The 20995-nt window shown below is 46.3% G+C and overlaps 1 protein-coding gene across 4 annotated transcripts in view; it reads right to left on the reverse strand.

Moving 5' to 3' along the window:
- EPHB1 (EPH receptor B1) overlaps positions 1 to 20995 on the reverse strand; it is a 359407-nt gene that overhangs the window by 253500 nt on the left and 84912 nt on the right. For all 4 annotated transcript variants that reach the window (XR_012656391.1, XR_012656389.1, XR_012656390.1 and 1 more), the window contains exon 2: positions 18332 to 18396. Coding sequence is in view for 1 of the 4 variants with exons in the window: in XM_075068616.1 (XP_074924717.1) it covers positions 18332 to 18396 (65 nt within the window). In the remaining 3 variants the exon portion in view is untranslated. The remainder of the gene's footprint in view (positions 1 to 18331; positions 18397 to 20995) is intronic.

Consider the following 20995-nt stretch of genomic DNA (forward strand, 5'->3'; position numbering starts at 1 on the left):
AGAGGAAACAGGTAATGAGAAGGGTGTAGCAAAACTGGCACAGAGATGGCACTTTTACCTATTGGCCCATTAATTACTGCCGCATGCGGGAGTTAGTGACATAGAGGGTCAGTGTATTTGGCTTTTGCCTCTGGAAGGGTGAGAGAAAATCATGATTAGGGCTCAGGATTTATGGAATCAGCAAATACAAAGCAAAACGACCAGTCCAAAAGCAGAGGAAGAGAAACTGCCCCAGCTACACACACACACACACACTCAGGTACAGTAACGCTTTTCACATTCATAATAAAAAATAATACTAATAGCACTTTTAATCAGTAGATCTCAAAGCGTTTACAAAGGAGGAGGTCAGTGTCATTATCCCCATTTTACAGATGGGGAAACTGAGGCACACTGAGGTGCTGTGACGTTTCCAAGGTCACCCCACGGGTCAATGGCAGAGATGGGAATAGCACCCAAACTGCTTGGATCCCAGGCCAGTGCTCTAACTACTGACTCTCATTGTCTCCTATTCACTTTTTGTCCCCATTCTCGTCCCCATGCCTCTTCCCAACACTTCAAGATGGTGCAATGCTGCATCATCTCACCACTTTGACACATTGTCACAATGACTGGCAAAGGTTATGAGCAATTTTAACCACGGAAGGGCAGAGCTACATGGACGAAGCTTCCAGAAATCTTGTTCGCACTATGTTTCTGAGCCAGAGGTTTTCAGATTGAGGACAACTTGCTGGTGGTCTGCAGAGAGCTGGTGGGTGGCATGGTGCTGCTCTCTTCCTCATTTCCAGCTGCTAAATTGCACAAGACATAGCCAAAGACCATACATAAAATGCCTTTTCCATGTGAGTGATTGCTCTCGTTGCCACAGGGATGTTACAGGCTCATAAATGCGAGGAAAGATGATCCATATACACTCATGAGTGGAAGGGAAAATGGTACATAAGAATATTTCTCTATTAAGATGTAGTCAGCATGTGACTCTGAAAAAGTGTGAGACATCATGCTCTAGGCGCTGCTATCAGATTCTCACTTTCATGAGTAACAAAATCAGCAAAACGGAGACTGAGAAACAGCATCAGTGTAAAACTGGATATGATTTCAAGTAAGGGGCAGCAGCTAACTGTAAATAGCTGTGATGACATGAGAGTCCTACAGACAGATTCATAACCATATAATCCATTCATTTTAACTAGTCTGTGTTTACAGTCTCTTTGTCAGTAACAGCGTTATTCAGGCAGCAGTCTTTATGTGCTATGGTGCTTGTGATGCGTAATTCCTAGGAGTGCCAGTGTTATATGTCTATGTATGGCAAACTTCTTGTGTGTACAATGTAAAATGCTTGAGGGTCCTTATATGTGCTGATGTTAACATACTGGCAAGGAAGCAGGAGGTTGTAAAACAATATGCTGCCTCTTTGCAACATCAGAATGTTAGCACAGATTTTGTTCCCTTGTGCTTGCTTTTAAACAATCTGATAAATATTTTCTTCCATATTTCAATTAATAAAATGTAGTTCTGGTGTAAGATCTGGAGTACCAGTGTATTCACACAAGATTCTTGTAAGAATACACACATCCGCAGGGCACTTTGGATAATTTTACCCCAGTTCAAATTGTGCTCAAGCTTATGAGAGCAAACAGGATCACAGCTGAAGGTGGCCTGGCTGCATTCTGACTAACTGTTGTTAACCAAACAAGCAACAGATGGTGGTAAACAACCCCACCTGATTGTGTCTTCTCTCCCAGCATCCTATTCCCAAATATGCCATGAAAGCTGTACAAAGACATTACTTCTCTGCATTCAACAAGATGTCATTTTGACAGAACCCAGTGTCCTCTTGTTATCATTACAGAACACAGTTGAAGGGTACTTGACGTCATTCTGGTTTACTGGTTCGGTAGGTTTATCATTCCATTTTGGGGTTTCGCATGATGGACCAGAATCCAATTAATTTCAGACAATTGTCTATCTATCTTTTAGCAGTTACCTGGCCATGAAGCATCAGCTCCAGGAGTTTTTCTGACCTATGCAAACTCCCTGAGAAACATCCAGTCCTTCCAGTTTGTCATCACCTACACGCTCGTATGTCACTGCCTGCTTGGTCTGCATGTTAGTCATAGGCCTGTACCAACAGCCTTTCCTTCTAGATGCCAAGCTCTGATTCTAGCTCCATTTCCATAGATGACTCCCTACCACACCACTTCCCAGGTTGCTTGGATTCTGAGCAACGCTGCAAAATTCAGATGTGGATTGTGACCTCCCTACAAAGTTCATGGATTTTTGCTAGCCCCAAGGGTATTGACTGCAGAAGCAGCTACAAGAGAGCAGGCTAAATACGCCCAGTGCCAACAATGATCACTCAGACACGCTGCAAGGGCAAGAGCCCATAAGTAAATCCCAAGAGCAGCCTACCATAGGAGGGTCTAGGCAACTGCAGTTGGGACACACCTCACTGTAACTCTCTCAGGAGCCCTTCCTATTCCAGCATTCCCTCCGCTAGCGAGCTGTCCGTGTGAGGAAGGGAGAGTGGCTGGGAGGTGCACGGAGAGTGGGGCCGCCAGTGTATTGGGATGAGGCAGAGAAAACAGGGTAGGTTAGGCCAGCTTAAAACTAGCCAAAATGCAAGATACCAGACTGAGAATCGATCGTAGGGAAAAGTTCAAATCAAGGTGTGGGGAGCGGTGAGATCTAGTCGGGAGGGATATGCAAGGGCTGCAGATGGATTCTGCAAGGTCTGGGGAAGGGTGTAGAGCATGTGTGTGGGGGGGAGACGCCTAAAGTAAAGTAAATGTGCAGGGGTTAATTCAAAAAAGATGAGTTCCCTTCACACATTCCTTAGCCTTGATGATAAGCAAGCTTCCCTCCGCTTGCACAGCCACACAGGGGCCGTTTACAACTACTGGGCTCTGGGAAGAGTAACTGCTAAGGAGCTGGATGATGCATGGGTCGGGAGTAGGGGGAGGATGAACATGACCCTGTCGCCTCCCACCCCTCCAAGTAGCAGCTGCAGCAGAGATTATGAGGCACATTCTCTCAGGTGCTCTTCCTAGTTTAGGTCAGTTCTGCACTGCCCCTATGCAGAGTCATGGCTTAAATGCCCTTCGATTGCAAGCTCTTTGGAGCAGCAGGACCCTGTCTCGGCATCTCTGGAAAGGTCTCAGCACATGTTTTAAGCACTGCAGCAATACTAAAGATGAGGATGAGAAAATCACATTCAGGGATCGTTCCACTTTCCCAACCCTCAGAAGGGTGAGTTTGGGCTTAGCTCTGCTCCTCAGTGGAAAGTGAAAGAGGCAAGTGGTGAATCAGGGAATGGGGGGTCTGGGTGGCAGAATCGGGCGTGTGAGGGAATATGAGTCTGCAGAGCACCAGGGTGCATGTAGGGAGAGTTGGTCTCTGCAAATTCAGGTGCAGGAAAGAACTTGCTTCTCGCATGCAGCCACACGTGCTGCAGAATTTGCTTCTCCAATAGAGCCCCATTCATGAGGTCCAGACCATTGCTGGATCCCATTGACATGAATGGCATCCTGTTCCCACTGCTGTCTGGGCTTTGCAGAAGGAGGGATCAGGTAGCTGCAACATAGGCCACACGATTTAGAAACTCTACCTGGAAGAGGCTCCAGCAGTTCATGGAGCCCTCTGCTCTGCCAGGCCTGTGAGTAGGTACCAAGCAGCACCAGCTCCTGCCTGGGGAGTATCCCTGTGGCCTTTGTAAGAGCTGTGTCTGTTGTTGCCACTGTAACAGCCACAAATTCATTGTTTCGACAAGATCCCTTTAAATAATTCAGGGCGCTGGGGATTAAGTCAGTGCTCTTCCCTGTCTCTGCTGAGCTTTAAAACCCTTCCAGCTGGGAGACCTAAAGAGAGTATAACAGACTGTTCCACCTCCTGGCTCCCCTCCCTGGGCCCTCCCTCTCCCCACTCCAGGAGCCAACTCAACAACAACAACAACAGCACACAGCAAAGAAAAAACTGGGGAAAGAGCTTGGCTGGTAACCATAGCAGCAAGAGCGGTGCTATTCAGCTGTCATTATCCCGATGGCTCACACATGTGATTATCCAAAGCTGTCAGCTGAATGCAGTCTGTCATTCTTGCCCTGAATGGATCCTGTAGAAACAAGTCAAGGGAGTGGCTAGCGGCTGTTTCTGTGCACTGGAGGCGCTCTTCACAGCACCTTGGTGCCAACACATGCCAGCAAGCTTATTCTAGAGGGATCACTCCACCTCTGGGGATTTCCCACTTTTAAAATCACTCCGTCCTTCGTGCTGCAGGCACCACAACCTATGCTACCAGGGACTCAAGGGCAGTTTTGCAAATTTGGCCCTTATATTTTAGTGGGGATACGTACATGCCTCATGAGCTGAAACATCCTGGCAGCTCCTGCCAGTAGAAATATATTCACCTTCTGGTGTAAAATACAGGTATGGTACTTGTGCCACGTTATCATGTAATGCTGCAAATAACTTGTGGCCAATCATAAAACATCTAAAGAAAAGCTAGAGTACGGCAGATCTATATTGTACACATAGTATATCTACACTGGTCTATCTACCTACAGAAAAATCCTGCTCCATTCAGCTACCTCTTAAACACAACGGGCCAGACCTTCAGCTGGTATAAATCAAAGTAGCCCAAGGCAACAGACTTCAACTTACATCAGCTGAGGATCCAGCCTAAAAATGATAATCATAGATACATTATATAGCTGCTTTGCATAGTAATACCTGCACTGTAGTTTTAAGCCTGTGACAACCTTGTTTCTTATACAACCTGTGTAAAGCCAGTCTTAGGGGCATGTCCAGGAATGAGGACTTGCAGCTAATCGAGTTCATGTGTGCAGCTCTGGTAGTGAGAGCTCGTGGAGTTCTAGGGAAGAGCTGTTGCCAGGCCAGCATCAGAGAACACCAGAGTGATGCAGGGAGAGTAACTCACTTGGTCTGCATGGAAAGGAGACACAAACAATCCCTGGAGACAGGAAGGAGGAAGAGATGGCAACAGCTGTTTGGAAGCAGCAGCGAGAGCTTGGGAGCATGAAGAAGGAGCAGGAAAGTGAAGGTTGGGCAGAGCGATGGGCATTCACATCTTAATCTTAGCCATTAGAGATGGAAAGAAACATACAAAGTCATCCAGTGAATGCACGTCGGTTCCCCGCAGGGAGGAAGCGGTGTGGAGAATGGGACTGAAAAGAACTTTTGGGAGAAGAGTTGAGAGCTGGCCAAGCAAATGACTCTGATCTACATACTGCTCTGCTTACCCCTGTGCCACCCCAATGAAACATCCAGCATCAATGGGCAGCATTTGGCAATATATGTTCTCTGCTCTCTCCACCCCGGCCCCAGCAATGTTTTCTCTCTCTTCTCTACCATCTGTCTATCAGTACCTATATCCCACCTGTCTAGATCAGAAATTCTCAAACTGGGGGGCAGGCCTCCATGTGGGACAGGGAGGCCGGAATGTATGCGGGGGGGGGCATGAGAAGCTTTAAGAAGGATGGGGGGAGTCTCCATTTTACACACAGCAATGAATAACTAGAAAAGCTCATTCCTCCAGACGTATCAGGCTCTCAGTTGGTGCTGTGCATTTTGACAGATTTCGGTTAAGTCTGCATAGCATTATACAAAGCTGTTGCCATCTATATGTTAACCTGTCAGCTACGACGCAGTGTGCACATTTAATTGTGAGCCTGGACCACAATCACCATTTTGCTTTTGCTCTTATTACAATGGATCATTGGCTCATTTGTGCAACAGGAAAAAAAGCTCAAGTAAAAAACAAAGAAACCGAAACTTATTCAAGTGAAGCACCACCACCAGATGTATAAGTTAATGTATTTGTGCGGCAGGGTGTACACTACTACAGACTCAAAGAAGGGGGAAGCAATGTAATAAATTTGAGAACCACTGGTCTAGCTAACTGGTCTGTTTACTCTCTTTGTCAATTCTCTCTTCTCTATAGCCCCTGTCTGTGTATTGTATCTGTAAGTCTATGGATATGCTTGTCTCTCTATATATGTCATTTTTACCTATCCACTTGTTCTGTCTTTTGTCTGCATGCAAGTATCTGTTTACCATCTACTTAGTTATCTGTCTATATATCTCCTGTCAGTCCGTCTGCAGGATTTCAATAACAAACTCTGTTTCATGTCAATAACTTCTTTCCAGTGTTGAGTTGTGCAGGGAAGTTTTGTACAGAGAAGGCAGATCAGGCACTTCTATTAACCCTGTCACAAAAAACAAAGAAAAGAGATATTCCATGGAACCAAAAAGGTGGCAAATTAAAAAAGATACAAGGAAACACATTTCACACAATGTCAGTTCACCTCTGCAATTCACTGCCACAAAGATAGGTGAGAATCCAGGAGCTTAGCAGGATCCAAAAAGAGGTTTGAACACTCAGATGGCTAAAAACAACATCCAGAGCTAAAACAAATATTAAAAACAAACTCAAGAGTTTTAGAAGGGACATCAGTGTCTATGCTCTGAAGTATACACCAGCCCCTCATGAATGGTGTTAGAAGAAACTTTCCCTGAAGGCAGGTTATTCCCTAATTGCTCTTTGCAGGGTTCTTGCATCTTCCTTTGAAGCAGCTGGTGCTGATCACTGTTGGAGACAGGACATTGGATGACATGCAGGGGGCTGGAACAATTTTTACAGTGTGTGCACAGGGGATGAGTGCCATTGAACCAAACTGTAAATCCCATATATGATGGAAACCACTTCAAGCCCAGGGCTGCAGCACCTATGATGACATGGATCTCGGATCTGACCCAGTCTGGCTGCTCCTACGTTCCTGCATCATTTGCCACCACCACACTCTCTACATTCTTCACCAGCTTTCTTCTGTCTTTTCCAAACACAGAAGGGGCTCAACAGTGTGTGACGTGGCTTTGTTAAAGGTGCCAGGTGATGCCCTGCAAGCCTGAAACAGGGAGGTTTAAAGCACACCCCCTACACTTTCCACTGGGCTTAATGATCCAAGGGAACCACTTTTAAAGGATAACCAGACACCCAAGCTGTGTGTGTCCCACTGGGCTGGTGCTGTGAGAAACACATCAGCAATGCCTCTTCTAGCCATACCAGCTCATGCTCCTTGCTTTTCCTCTTGATTCTCAACTGGATAGGATAATCGGGAGCCACTTTTGACCCAACTGATCCTTAGCATAGCTGTGAGATAGGGCTGCTTGAATTTGCATTTGCTGTTGAACTTCTTTTTAGACAGAATATTGGGTTCTGACTAAATGCATGTCTTCATGGAAAGCACCTGCTTTCCTTGAACGTTTTCATTTTTCCATTTGCAAGCCAAAAATCTGAAAACCAAATGTGATTCTGGTTGGCCAGAATATATTTCTTTTCTACAGGTTTTAGCCATACAATTTAGATTTTCATCCAAAAAGTTTGTTTTCGGTTACCTAACATTGAAAAATTTTGGTTTGCGGGGTTTTAATGAAAACAAATATTTTGGGGGGTTTTAATGAAAACAATTATTTTTTGTCAAGATTTTCTGGCGAAAACCAAACCATTTTCCAACCAATTCCACTGAAGTCATGGGCAAAACTCTCATTGACTTCAAAGGGACAATAGATCTTAGCGGCCCGTCTGTGAGAAAGAGCTGTAGCTGCATGCATGAGTTATGAGGTCATAAGTCGATATAGTTTACAATATTCTGGATAACTCTTATCTGGACACATTTTATTACTGCTGTGCAGATGTCCAGCACCTGGACTGAGCAGGAAATTGCACAAACCTGCTTTAGGCGTATTTATTGAGAGCTATTAAGCTGAACAAAAGACTAAGATTGAGCTGTTACAAGAGGATACTTAAAGAATATTGCTTAAATGTTCAAGTAGGCATGGGAAGAGGAGGAGAGACTGTTTAGCATAGACTAGCATCCAAATTGGATTGACCATTTCACTACTCTGGTCTGGTTTTGAGGGAATATACGAATGTTACCTCTCTGTATGATAGTGAGAACTTCATTGGAATACTGGAGCCAGTTTTGGTGTGCACACTTCAAAAAGAATGATGAAAAATTCAAAGGGCTTCAGCAAGGCACTACACAAATAATTGAAGGCCTGGAAAAATACCTTACAGTGAGAGACTAAAGATGCTCTCTCTAGTTATTTTGTCAAAGGAAAGGTTAAAATAGTAACTTGAGCGCTGTCTACAAGTACTTCATAGTAAAGGGCTCTTTGATCTAGGATAGGGAGGCATAACACAAGCCGACACTTAGATGTTGAAGCTAGACGAATTCAGACTAGACATAAGGCAAAAATGTTTAATAGGGAAGGTAGTTAACCATTGGAACAATTTACCTCTTGAGGTGGTTGATTCTCCATCACTGGGAGTCGAAGTAGCATAGGATCTCTTACTAAAAGACAGGCTCTAGCTCAAGCAGAAACTATGGGCTCAATGCAAAAATTATTGGGTGAGGTCCTGTGGCCTCTTTCATGCTTGAGGTCAGATTAGATCATCATAAGGGGCCCTAATGGCCTTAGAGTCTATGAATTTGAGACGTTATGAACTTGAGTCTCCTATGGAACAGGCTGCCTCTAGCCCAAGAAAAAGGATTTGTTCCGCCATGCTGCATTTCATAACGCATATTTTGCACCTCCCTCCTGAGGGCTTCCAAGTAGCTGCTTATGAGGAGTGATTACCAGCTACCTTTCATTTGCTGTTCCTGTCAGCATTTTGGTAATTTGTCAATACTGGTTACGGGGGCTGGATTTTCACAAGCACTCAGCTCCTGAATAGGAACGAGGGCGAGATGCTCACAAGAGCCCACACTGAGCGCTTCTCACAAAAATCAAAGTCGGGGCCCTTGTTTTGATGCCTCAATAGGAGCTGAGCAGTTTTGAAAGTCTAGGCCTGGGCGCAGGAGGCCTCAGAAAAAATTTACGCTGACCCCAGCGAGGGCAAAATAAGAAGCAGAGTGATTAGGATACAAGATCATAGGTTAGAGGATTGTGAAGTTCTAGTGCGGACCACTGTGGCAGGAGGAAGGCTGCAGGAACCCAAATGGTAACCACACCTATGTATGACTCCTGCCTACTTAAGTAGTCTTAGCAGCCAGCTGTAAAACACAACTAGATTCAGTTGGGACTGAAAACTTCCACCAAGATGAAACATAACTACGTGAAGTATATTGGATTTTTCACTATTGCAATGATCTGTCCTCATATATTTTCATTGCTTTAATGTAGCCATCCATCTCACCATCCATCCACTGGCCTACCTCTGTACCACCTCTGTTGTAGTATCTAGCTCACCGTAACCCTCTAGCTATCAATCTGTTATACCCATCTATTAAACTGAAGCCAGTCTTCCTAACTGATTTCTCCCCCCCGCCACCCTCCGCCACCGCCTTTCTGTCCCTGTCTTTGTCTATCACTTTCTCTGTCAGGGGAATGTGAGTCAGGTTATTTTATGCTTCCATTCCTCAAAGACTGGTATTGTATAAGAAAGATGTTTTAAGTGCCTCAGGGTGTTTTGTTCCTCATTACTTCATAAAAGTGACATTAATAGCCAGGGAAGAGCACTGCTGAGTGCAATTATGGATGATGTTCCAGGTATGAAAGCTGTTTTGAGCCTGCTAATGTTTCCTAATTACAAGTCTTTCGGTAGAGAGTGAAAGAGAGAGAGAGGATGGAGAACAGTGACTTAACTGAGTGGTTTACCTGGAAGGAGGAAAACGGGGGAAGGGAGTTCAGAGACTTGTCTGTACGTGGGAAAATCTTTCTGAAGCCTAGGGGCCAGCTCGAGGACAAGATCTATCTGAAGGAGTAAGTCTTTGTGGCTGAGATACAATTCTGTGTATCAAGTCAAATGCATACAGCCAACTGTGCCATAGACCGAGTCCTCTTTCCATGGGCATCCAAGTGGAAACCAGGCAGGAAAAAGCCACTGAATGGCAATCACAGGAGATAGAACAGAATTCGCTTGATGTAGCACCCTGTTTGAGTGGCAGTGCCAGCAAGTCCCATGTAAAGTTCTAAGAGCCATTATTAAGAAGTACTAACAGTGTGCTTGGCCCTGCACACAGGTATTATAGAGGGCTGGGGCCCAATTCTCTCTTACTGGCTTTGTACTATTGTAACTCCATTGATCTTGACTTACACTGATGTAAGCAGATCAGGTCCACTGTCCTTGCCCCAAAGCAATACGCTTAGTTTAGAGACAGCATAATAGCCATTAGGAGATCAGCAATAGCTCATTCATGTTGGTTAGAACATTAGGGTTATATCTTCAACTCTTTCCATCAAGTGCCACAGAAACCCCGCCCTGGGCAGCAGGAACCGGATTTTATTTCTCCTCTGGAGGAACAGACATACTCTAGGTTACAGAAAACCAGTCAGTTGACAGGAAGATATTTGCTCAATGGCTGCTAAGGACACTGCAGAAAACAGGCAGAACAGAAGATTATCTGACAGAGGCTAGTATCAATCAATGCTGCTTTCACCAGTGCTGGTAAGAGAGGCCATTAAAATTAGAAGGATCCTTAGAAGAGAAGTAATCCACTGGGGTAGAGGACATGTGTGTGTCTCCATTTCCTTAAGTGGGAGGTAGGAAAAAAAACATCCCCATCCACAATGATTCCCCTGTCTACCATGGTTTTGGACCCTGGAGGTGGGGTGACATGCTGCTCTTACAACATGCTATGCTGGAAGGATCTCTGATGAGGAGCACAGGACTTATTCTTTGCCTATGGACCTGGACCTGTAAACATATAATGTTGTCTATGAAGTTTGTAGAGGAGATATGCAGGCTTTGTGTGTTTTTCCATAAGCTGCTGTTAGAATGGAGATATTAATACATTCTCTCTCTCCCACACCTACATACCTCCATCCACTCCTGTCTGGATGAGCCCTTATATTTTGTCAAGAGAGAATGCTCAGGTGCCTGATAAAAGACTTTACTAGACGGTCAGGCAGCTGAGAGATCACAGGCTCAGATAGAAAGATCAAGGCTGAGGGAAAAACTATACATGACCCACAATTAGCCACTGATGAAGTATGAATACGGGTAAAAGGACCCTTATCTCCCTTGGTGAAATCTTGTAATGGTGTCTGCGGCTAGTTTACATCATATCTGTCTTTTGTAACATTAAGGCAGAACAAGTAGGTCAACATTTTACAAACTGGGCTTTGGTTTATTTGGCTCCATTTTTAAGTTTCCCCCACACCCTAGCCCAATTTTCAGAGCTGTTGAATGCCCAGCGCTCCACATGAAGTCACAACCTCTGACACCTACTTGCCAAAAATGATGAGCCACTACTGACATGATGCTTCCATGCCAGTAACAGCAGTAGTGGCTGCTTGTGCATCCTTTCTTAGGGCTGAGTCAACAATACTGGTCTGAAGCATCTTTTTTGGAAAACGTTATCTTCTATGCATCTGCTACAAGACAGAACAAGACAACATCTACCGTGGCTATCACAACGGCGTCCACCTTGCTCCTATGGACAGGATAGGAGCTCTGACCTTGTTTGCTGAGGTTTGGAGGGGTTGCTGGACAATCTCACTCAGCTCTGATGATGTCCTCTGTGGCTGTGTGCAGGGGTATAAGTTTTCTAGACTGAACTGAAATACATCAGCTTTTAGTGCCCAGCCCACTTAATTCCTGGTGCTTCTCCTTCCTGGGGCAATCACGTGGTCAAGAAGATCTAGTAGTGGTACCACCCTCCTATTCTCTCAGGTGTGTTCAGGAGAAAGAATTTCTCCCTATTTTCTCCTGTAAGATTTTGGGCATGGAATCAGACAGTTGTCCATCATCCCAGCAACAGGGCAGTAGTTCTACGTTTTTCTCCTCGTTTTCACTTTTGACTTTCTGGGAACCTTTGTGCTAGAACAGGGGTGGGCAATTTTTTTGGCCCAAGGGCCACATCTGGGTATGGAAATTGTGCGGTGGGCCTTGAATGCTCACAAAATTGAGGGTTGGGGTGTGGTAGGGGGTGAGGGCTCTGGCCGGGGGTGTGTGCTCTGGGGTAGGGTCAAAAATGAGGAGTTCAGAGTATGGGAGGGGACTCGAGGCAGAGGGCTGGGATGCGGGGAGGTGAGGGGGTGAGGGTTCTGGCTGGGGTATGGGCTCTGGGGTGGGGCTGGGAATGAAGGTTTGGGGGTGCAGGAGGGTGCTCTGGGCTGTGACTGAAGGGTTTGAAGGGCAGGAGGGGGATTAGGCCTGGGGCAGGGGCATGGGACGGCGGCAGGGTGGGAGGCTCCGGGAGCACTTACCTCAAGCAGCTCCCAAAAGCAGTGGCATGTCATCCCTCTGACTCCCACGCAAAGGGGTAGCCAGGCGGCTCTGCGCGCTGCCCTGTCCATAGGCACCACCCCTGCAGCTCCCATTGGCCATAGTTCCAGGCCAATGGGAACTGTGAGGTCAGTGCTTGGGGCAGGGACAGCATTCAGAGCCCCCTGGTTGCCCCTATGCATAGCAGCCAGATGGGGGACATGACGCTGCTTCCGGGAGTTGCGCGGAGCCATGGTAGGCACAGAGCAGGGCAAGCCCAGGACACTGCTCTCCAGCGGGAGCTTAAGGGCTGGATTAAAATGTCTGAAGGGCTGGATGCAGCCCCTGGGCTGTAGTTTTCCCAACCCTGGGCTAGAACAAAGTGAGAAAACACCCTCTCTTTTTTATTTAAAGCTCTCTCCTCACTACCAGGGCCAGCTCTACTAATTGGGCCTATAAGTTTACCCTAACTGTGAGTTCAACTGTAAAAAATGAACAAAATTACCTATAAAAATGATGAAAAAAAGGTGTACACAGGAGACAACGAGACTGAATTAGACCCAACAGAAAGCCCTGCTGATAACTATGTTAAGATCATGTCTGGTAAGCATGAGTGTGGGACTAGAAATCAATGGACAAAAAGTGAACAAAATAAGAAGGGAATGGGCTAGTCTGCCTGTTGCTCCCTTTTGGTGTTCTTAAAGAGAGAAGACTGGGGCAGGGGAAAGAAATTAGCAGAAGCAGCGGTCAGTCAACAACCGCTGGCTGGGTTGGACGAACAGCTCAAGAGGCTACTGCTTCCCTGACTGACTAAAAGATGAGAGAACAGCTCCACCATTATGGCAGCTGTCAACCCAACTATCTCCTGGGAGAACTGTGACCTCTGTGGTGTGGGTTGTCCTGACCAGACTGGTCCAGAGAGGGGCCCAAATGACACTGCCATTTTCACCAGCTTAATTCCAGCCACCAGCTAGGATGTGAGAGTGTCACTCCCTCTATCCACGTGACCTTTTCTTTTCCACCTACTTCCTCTCCCCCCACACCACCCCCACTTTTCCTTCTGTGTAAGAGGAATCTGGCTTAACCAGACAAAACTGTCTTTTCTGCGACACTGATGGATGCCTGTTACCTGACAGCCAACTAAAAGCAATTCCCTAAGCAGCCTAATGTGGGTACAAGCCTGCCAGGTTTGGGGGGAGAGGAGGCGCTGATAAGACCACATCCTGTGCTTTTCCAGTACTGAGGTTTCAAGTAAGAAGTAACACCAGAGACAGAAGCTGGATTTTCTCCCTTTGCTGATCTTTTTCCCCCTCTTCTGCATGTTTGTCTTCTAGGGAACAGGATTGGACTTAACAAAAACAGCAACAACTCTCACCCATTTCAATGCACTTATTCTTTTCCCCCAGATAGACAGTTATTACCTACTAAGAGACTGCTAAATAAAGGGGGGGTTGTTCTAAAAACTCTCCACCCCAAGGGAAAGAGAAAAAAAGGATGCAGTTAAGTGACAGTCTTACTTCATACTTTACATTTCAAATGTTTTTTCTTCCTTACTGTATCTTATCTTTCATAGAATCATAGAATATCAGGGTTGGAAGAGACCTCATGAGGTCATCTAGTCCAACCCCCTGCTCAAAGCAGGACTAACACCAACTTAATCATCCCAGCCAGGGCTTTGTCAAGTCAGGCCTTAAAAACCTTTAAGGAAGGAGATTCCACCACCTTCCTAGGTAACTCATTCGAGTGCTTCACCACCCTCCTAGTGAAAAAGGTTTTCCTAATATACAACCTAGACCTCCCCCACTGCAACTTGAGACCATTGCTTCTTGTTCTGACATCTGCTACCACTGAGAACAGTCTAGATCCATCCTCTTTGGAACCCCCCTTCAGGTAGTCGAAGGCTGCTATCAAATCCCCCCTCAGTCTTCTCTTCTGCAGACTAAATAACCCCAGTTCCCTCAGCCTCATCTCATAAGTCATGTGTCCCAGCCCCCTAATCATTTCCATTGCCATCCGCTGGACTCTCTCCAATTTGTCCACATCCCTTCTGTAGTGGGGGCCCAAAACTGGATGCAATACTCCAGGTGTGGCCTCACCAATGCCAAATAGAGGGGAATAATCACTTCCCTCGATCTGCTAGCAATGCTCCTATTAATACAGCCCAATATGTCATTGGCCTTCTTGGCAACAAGGGCACACCGCTGACTCCTATCCAGCTTCTTGTCCACTGTAATCCCCAGATCCTTTTCTGAAGAATTGCTGTGTAGCCAGTTAGTCTCCAGCCTGTAGCAGTGCATAGGATTCTTCCATCCTAATTGCAGGATTCTGCACTTGTCCTTGTTGAACCTCATCGGATTTCTTTTGGCCCAATCCTCCAATTTGTCTAGGTCTCTCCGGACCCTATCCCTACCCTCCAGCATATCTACCTCTCCCCACCATCTTAGTGTCATCTGAGAACTTGCTGAGGGTGTGATTCATCCCATCATCCAGATAATTAATAAAGATGTTGAACAAAACTGGCCCTGGGACCAACCCCTGGGGCACTCCGCTTGATACCAGCTGCTAACTAGACATTGAGCCATTGATCACTACCCATTGAGCCCAACAATCTAGTCAGCTTTCTATCCACCTTCATACACGGTTAAAAAGGAGTTTAAAGGTCTCTTTGCCTTGGTATAAAACAAGCTGAGGTCTCTCTCTACTAAACCCTGTTTAAAACATTTTGATGTTGATGGTGACATGGTATGTGAACGCTTTTGGCTCTTTGGGTCCAGATATTCCATCTAAATTAACACAACAAGCCTTAGCCCCAGAAGACTGAGACACTTAGTTCTGAAGTATCTGATAAGAAAACCTGGGAGGCAGAGAAAGAAACAACACTTCTATTTCTTTCCCTCCAAAGAGGAGCTGTCAAGTTTAGTTGCTCCTTGTGGTTTGTTCTCCTGCAAGGCCATTCTGCAGTTAAGGACTTCTGGAACGGTTAATGCTTTGGTCTTCTACCCAGAGCTGCTGATCCCTCACTGCTACTTTCAGCAGAGTCAGGTTTCTCTTTCACTGGGTGTGAGCTTGCAGGGAATCCCACACCTCCTTTGCCTCTGATCAAGAGTGCGAGGTTCCAGGGATGCATGAAATGGATCTGGGTAAAACCCACACATAAGAGGCGAGGTTTTAGCGTATGTCTACACTGCACACTCACTTATGGCAGCATGTAGAGTACTTACAATGCACGCATCCCCCAGCCTAAGTATTAATAGCAGTATAGACTGTGAGGCACTGCTTAGGTGAGTAAAGAAACACCAGAACCATATGGTATATACCCTACATAGCTCTCCACATGCCCAAGCAGTGCATCCCCTATCTACACTGATAGTTTTAGCAGTGTAGCATCCCCTTGCCAGAGCCTTTCACTGCTGGGTGTAGCTACACACTGCAGTGGGGACACAGCTTGCTTTTCACAGTGGCACATAGCTACACATACCCCATACCCCACCTGACAGTGTAGACAAGGCTTAAGGGTGAACAAACCCTGCACTCAGCTTATATAGCTGTATAACGCCTGGCACAACGAGACCTTCTCCTTGATCGGGCACCCCAGAGCTACTGCAATACAAACAGGCTCTTGCTTGGGAGGACCTAGACCTACCATCAGAGTCAACACATTTCTCTCTGCCGCCTTAAACAGCAAGAAAGGCTGGAGACCCAGGGCAGAATCTATGAACGTGAGAGAAAGCCTTGTGCATAAGGTGAACAACTGGACACATGATTTTGTTTATGCAAATCCTGCATTTGCTCAGGCAAACCTGCCAGTGCATGCTCAGATTAGCAGCCATGTTGAGGAGCCTTTCAAAAGCTTGCCTACATATAACTACAGAGTGACCAGCCCATGCTGAAAAGTATCCCTGCACCAAAGGGTCTACTTATTATTCCTTCCCTGGCAAGTCACCCATATGAAAATGCAGACTCAGATACAAAGGTCTACATGCTTTGCATATACATAAATTAAGGTGAACCGTGTCTTGTGCTAACCAGAGTTATCTATTCAGGAAAAAAAATAAGACTGCAATTGCCAGCCTTAAGGAGGTCAAAAAGGGTGATTCAGCTGTCCAAAAAAAAAATTCAAGCCAATCATGAAATAGGTAATTAAATCGGTTTGCCTTCTAGTTTCCCCCTTTATGGAGGAAGACATCCCCTACACACTGGTGGTGAGGGATGATTTCAGATAGACAAACTCAGCCCGGGACGTACACCCAAATAGGCAGTCTTCTTCTTCTTTCTATGGGAGGCTACCTTGTGCCCTTCTCCTAACCAGAGATGGGGAAGCTGTTGTTCTCTCCCCGCACTATCCAGCTCCCATTGTGTCCTCTAGCACCTCCCTCCCCAGGCTCCTGCTCCATCTCAGCCTCCTACCCAATATCCCCCTCCCCCTGCCGCCATTTCATCACCTCCTCTACAATCTGCTGCCCCCTAATATCATCCTTCCCTTTCCCCTTACTCTCCCCCCATTCCCCTGTCTCCAACACATTCTCCCTCCCTTCTCCCCAGTTTTCCAGCACCCCCCACCACACACACACTTTCCCCAGTTTATGAGTCAACATTCCCTCTCACAGAAAAACAAGTTCTAATGCTCACGAGTTGTGTATGAGCCAGGGCTGAGTACACAACGGTTACTGCTGTGCAATTTTCTACACAGTTAATATACCAACAGACTCTGACTCATTGCCTTGCAAAATGTTTTGGAATGCCAGGGCTATGGGCGGAAGATGGTACCGTACAGAAATCAAACCCCATCTCTTCCACTCTGCAGCTGTTTCTGAAAGCCAGCCTCTTCCCAGCAGCACGCTGTGCCTCATCAGAATGTGAATTGAGTGGAGACTGATGCCATCTGAGAGTGAGTAGGCAAAAGAGCCATGCACAGAGCGAATTTACAGCAGAGGGGATAGATCATTGACTGGAAAGATGACAAGTAGTTCCTAACCTGCCCCTGCTGTGCATGTCATGGCTAGGGATTTGTGGTGGGTTTGAAACAGGAGAGGGAGAGTAGGTGGAATGACTTTCTACTGGGGAGTCAGGCTCAGAGAATGGCTTTGCCCAGCTGTCCAAGTGTAATTTAACTCTTGCCATATCACACTGAGGTGCCCGCTCAATGTTCCTGCCTTCGGAAGGGAGGCTGGTGGTTCACAGATCAGACACTGCTGGGATAGAGAAGTACAATTGGCTGTATATATTAAATGAAATGTGAAATTTGGGTTATTCATAGATGCTAAGACTAGAAAGTGTCACTGTGATTTAGGCTATGTCTACACTAGCACTTTTGTAGGCAAAACTTTTGCCCATCAGGGATGTGAAAAAACACATTCCTGACTAACATAAGTTTCATCGACAAAAGCACCATTGTGGACAGCTCTCCCACCAACACAGCTACTGCTGCTTCATTGCAAGGTGGTTTAATTATGCCGGCAGGAGAGCTCTCTCCCATAGAGTGGCTACACAGGAGATCTTACAGCGGCTCAGCTGCAGCAGCACAGCTGTAAGATCCGTAGTATAGACCAGGGGCGGCTCCAGGCCCCAGCACGCCAAGCGCATGCTTGAGACGGCATGCCACGGGGGGCGCTCTGCCGGTCGCTGAGAGGGCAGCAGGCAGCTCCGGCGGACCTCCCGCAGGTGTGCCTGCAGAGGGTCAGCTGGTCCCGCGGTCCGCTGGTCCTGCGGCTTTGGTGGACCTCCCGCAGGCACGCCTGCGAGAGGTCCTCCGGAGCTGCCTGCCGCCCTCCCGGTGACCGGCAGAGTGCCCCCCATGGCATGCTGCCCTGTTGGGGGCAGCAAAATGTCTAGAGCCATCCCTGGTATAGACACAGCATTAATCTGACATCCTGTATAACACAGGCTATAGAACTCCCCCCAGAATACTTCCTCTGTGTGTAAAGATGGTGGTGAGTACTTTTGCTGATGCTGTTTGGTGAGTAATTTTGTCATGGGTGAAAGGCAGTCTTCACCACATAGAAAGGACTCGGGAGTTTTTAAAATCAGCATTTCTTGAAAATAACTGTGAGGCCTGCAAGACCTAATAAACATGCAAAGAGCCAGCAATTTGACACATCCACTTACCCCTGAAGGAGGGTTTGCAGTCCAGCCCAGTTCAGCTGTAGCCGTTCGGGTATCCATCAAGGTTTCTGAGGAGCACACACAAGAGGATCAAAACAAAATGAGTTACTAGGGACTCCAGATAACAGACTGAAATTACAAACACACTGCAAATGTATTTGGTATCTGATTCAGCCCTCATTCTAATGCCTAGCACTCTCTTTGGCTTTGATGTGCAGGATCAGGTCTGGGAGCTCTTCCGAAATAATGCAGTGGATTCCCTGTTACACTGAACAATTTCTGAAGCCCACATTCTTAATGCAATCTACGCCAGCAGTGAGACTTTCCTGTTTCTCCGACTCCCATAGAAATCAATTGGATTTATTTCAGCATAAAGCCTCAAAACCCTGGCCTACAAGTGAGTGAGTCACAAGTTCCCCCTTAGACTACAAGGATGCATGTGAATCTGCATTGTGACAGCCCTGAAACAGGAAAATAATGTTATCCATAAAAATGGTTGGGTGGAGTTGTAAAAAGGTACCTATATTAAGGCCTGGATAGAAAGCACTAACTCCTGGCTGCAGATTTCATTTTGCTCCTTGAATTGTTACAAAACAGGACAAGTCCAGGGATGGGGAAAGTGAGGGGAGGGGGTCTTGACTTCAGTGACAAATACAATCTCTGCTCCCAGTGATCAAGAGATTGAGTATGGCCAGTTCTGCAGTCCTGGTGTGAAGTCGCTGACAGCTGGGTGCTTTGATCAACAGCATTGGATGTCCTGTTTTACGGATTGGCAGCTGTTCCATGTACCGAGTTGTTGCATACATTCATTATCCCCGTCATGGGTGTGGGGAGTAAGATCAATGAATAATAAATAATATCACTGCAGTAGGATTTCTGTTTTGGTTTTTGGGGGGAGGATTATTGCAAAACATTAAGATGCAATACAGCTAATATTTTCCCTGCCCTCCTTTTATAAGAAAAAAACTACAGCATATACAGACAGATGGGGAAAATCTTCCAGGTTTTATTTATTTGTTTTCAGTAAGGCAGACACCGAGATTAATTTGCTTGGCTCCTGCATCTCTACCAAATGCGAAAGAAATTTGTCACTCACGTCTGGTCTAGCTGACTGTCTGTCCATCCTCAATCCTATAAATGTTGGTGTTTTCCTTTACAGCTCAGATATCACCTGGGTGCCTAAAAAGGCAGCACTTTTGTCCCAAGAAAGTTACTACTTCAATGTAGTAGGAAAGTGAGGAAATGAATGCTGGGAAGATAAACAGCTGGGAAATAAAATCAGTACAACTAGAAGAATATAGTAAATGCTGCCAAACTGTTGTGTTTAACTCCTCCATCAATGATCCAGAAATCACAAGTGAGAAATAAGGAACCCCTATTAGTCGTTCCACCCATCCTTTGCCACTACTCAGGGACGTAGGGCTAGAGGACTTCTACCAGGACCCTCCACCCAGTTTCTCTTGATTAATGTTCTACATTCTTTCTTTAATCAGCAGCATTGGCTAGAAGCATTTGACATGGCTCCTTCAGAGACTGAAGTGGGGTTTAGCAGTGGAGATGAGGCATTCCACCTCTATTTAGAGTATAAACAGGGTTCAAAAGTTAGTGGGGAAAATCTAAAATTCTCACCAGTATTAGGACTCTCCTTGTAACTATTGCTCTAAGATATTTACATAGCCCTTCACCTCAATATCTGCATGCTTCACACTCTTCTGGTCTTGTTCCTCACAACCACCTGTGAGGTAGGACAGTGCTATTATCCTGACTTCACAGGTGAGGAACTGAGCACAGAGAGGCTAAGTGACTTAACCAGGCCATACAAGCAGTCTGTGGAAGAGCAGGGAATTAAACCTGGGTCTCCTACACCTGACACTAGCGACCTAAACACTGGCCCATCCTTGCTGTCCCTGTGGGAGTGTGACACTGGCTGTGGCCCTGCCACCCCCCTTCCATGTGTCCTCCATCTATTTAAATAAGGAAAGAAGTGGACACTGTCAAATCACAGAAGTTTCCTCCCTTTGGGCCTTCCCTGGCAAACGCAAGAGCTATAGCTGTTAGCAGCCTTACAGAAAAATCCACCCTTAAAACGGCATGAGTCATGGTGACGTTGTGAGACGTCTGGAAAATGGGAGACGCACAACTCTGAAGATGTATGTTGTGTGTGGGGAGGGGGAGGTGACAATCAGTACCAAGAACAGGGAGTGGGAACCACCACCTCACACAAGCCTATTTGGGGCAGCGATGGGGAGACAAGAATAGGAGATGTAACAGTGAGGAAGGCAACACAGTTAGAGAGAAAGGAGGGTGGGGGAAGAGAGCACTCCGGGAAGTGGGCCATGAGAAACAATGTTGGGAGAGAGACAGAGAGCGGGGAAGGGAGCCTAGAAAACTGAAGGTAAACATATGTCTGTAGGGCCACATTCAGATCCTCTTCCTCAAGCTGGGAAGCACCTTACTCTATAGTCCCTCTGAAGTCATGAGGCTGCTCAAGTAGCAGAGAGCTGTTTTACATGGGGGCAGGGTGAGAGATGGCTTTGTAGTTAAGGCGCTGCTGTGGGACCCAGGTGACTTGGTTCAGTTCCTGGCTTCTGTAACTGGGCAAGTAATTTCACTGCTGTGACTCAGCTGAGTACCTGTAAAATGAAACTGTTCCCTTCCTCCTCTTTG

This window comes from Chelonoidis abingdonii, chromosome 8 (assembly GCF_003597395.2).
Source record: "Chelonoidis abingdonii isolate Lonesome George chromosome 8, CheloAbing_2.0, whole genome shotgun sequence".
NCBI lineage: Eukaryota > Metazoa > Chordata > Testudines > Testudinidae > Chelonoidis > Chelonoidis abingdonii.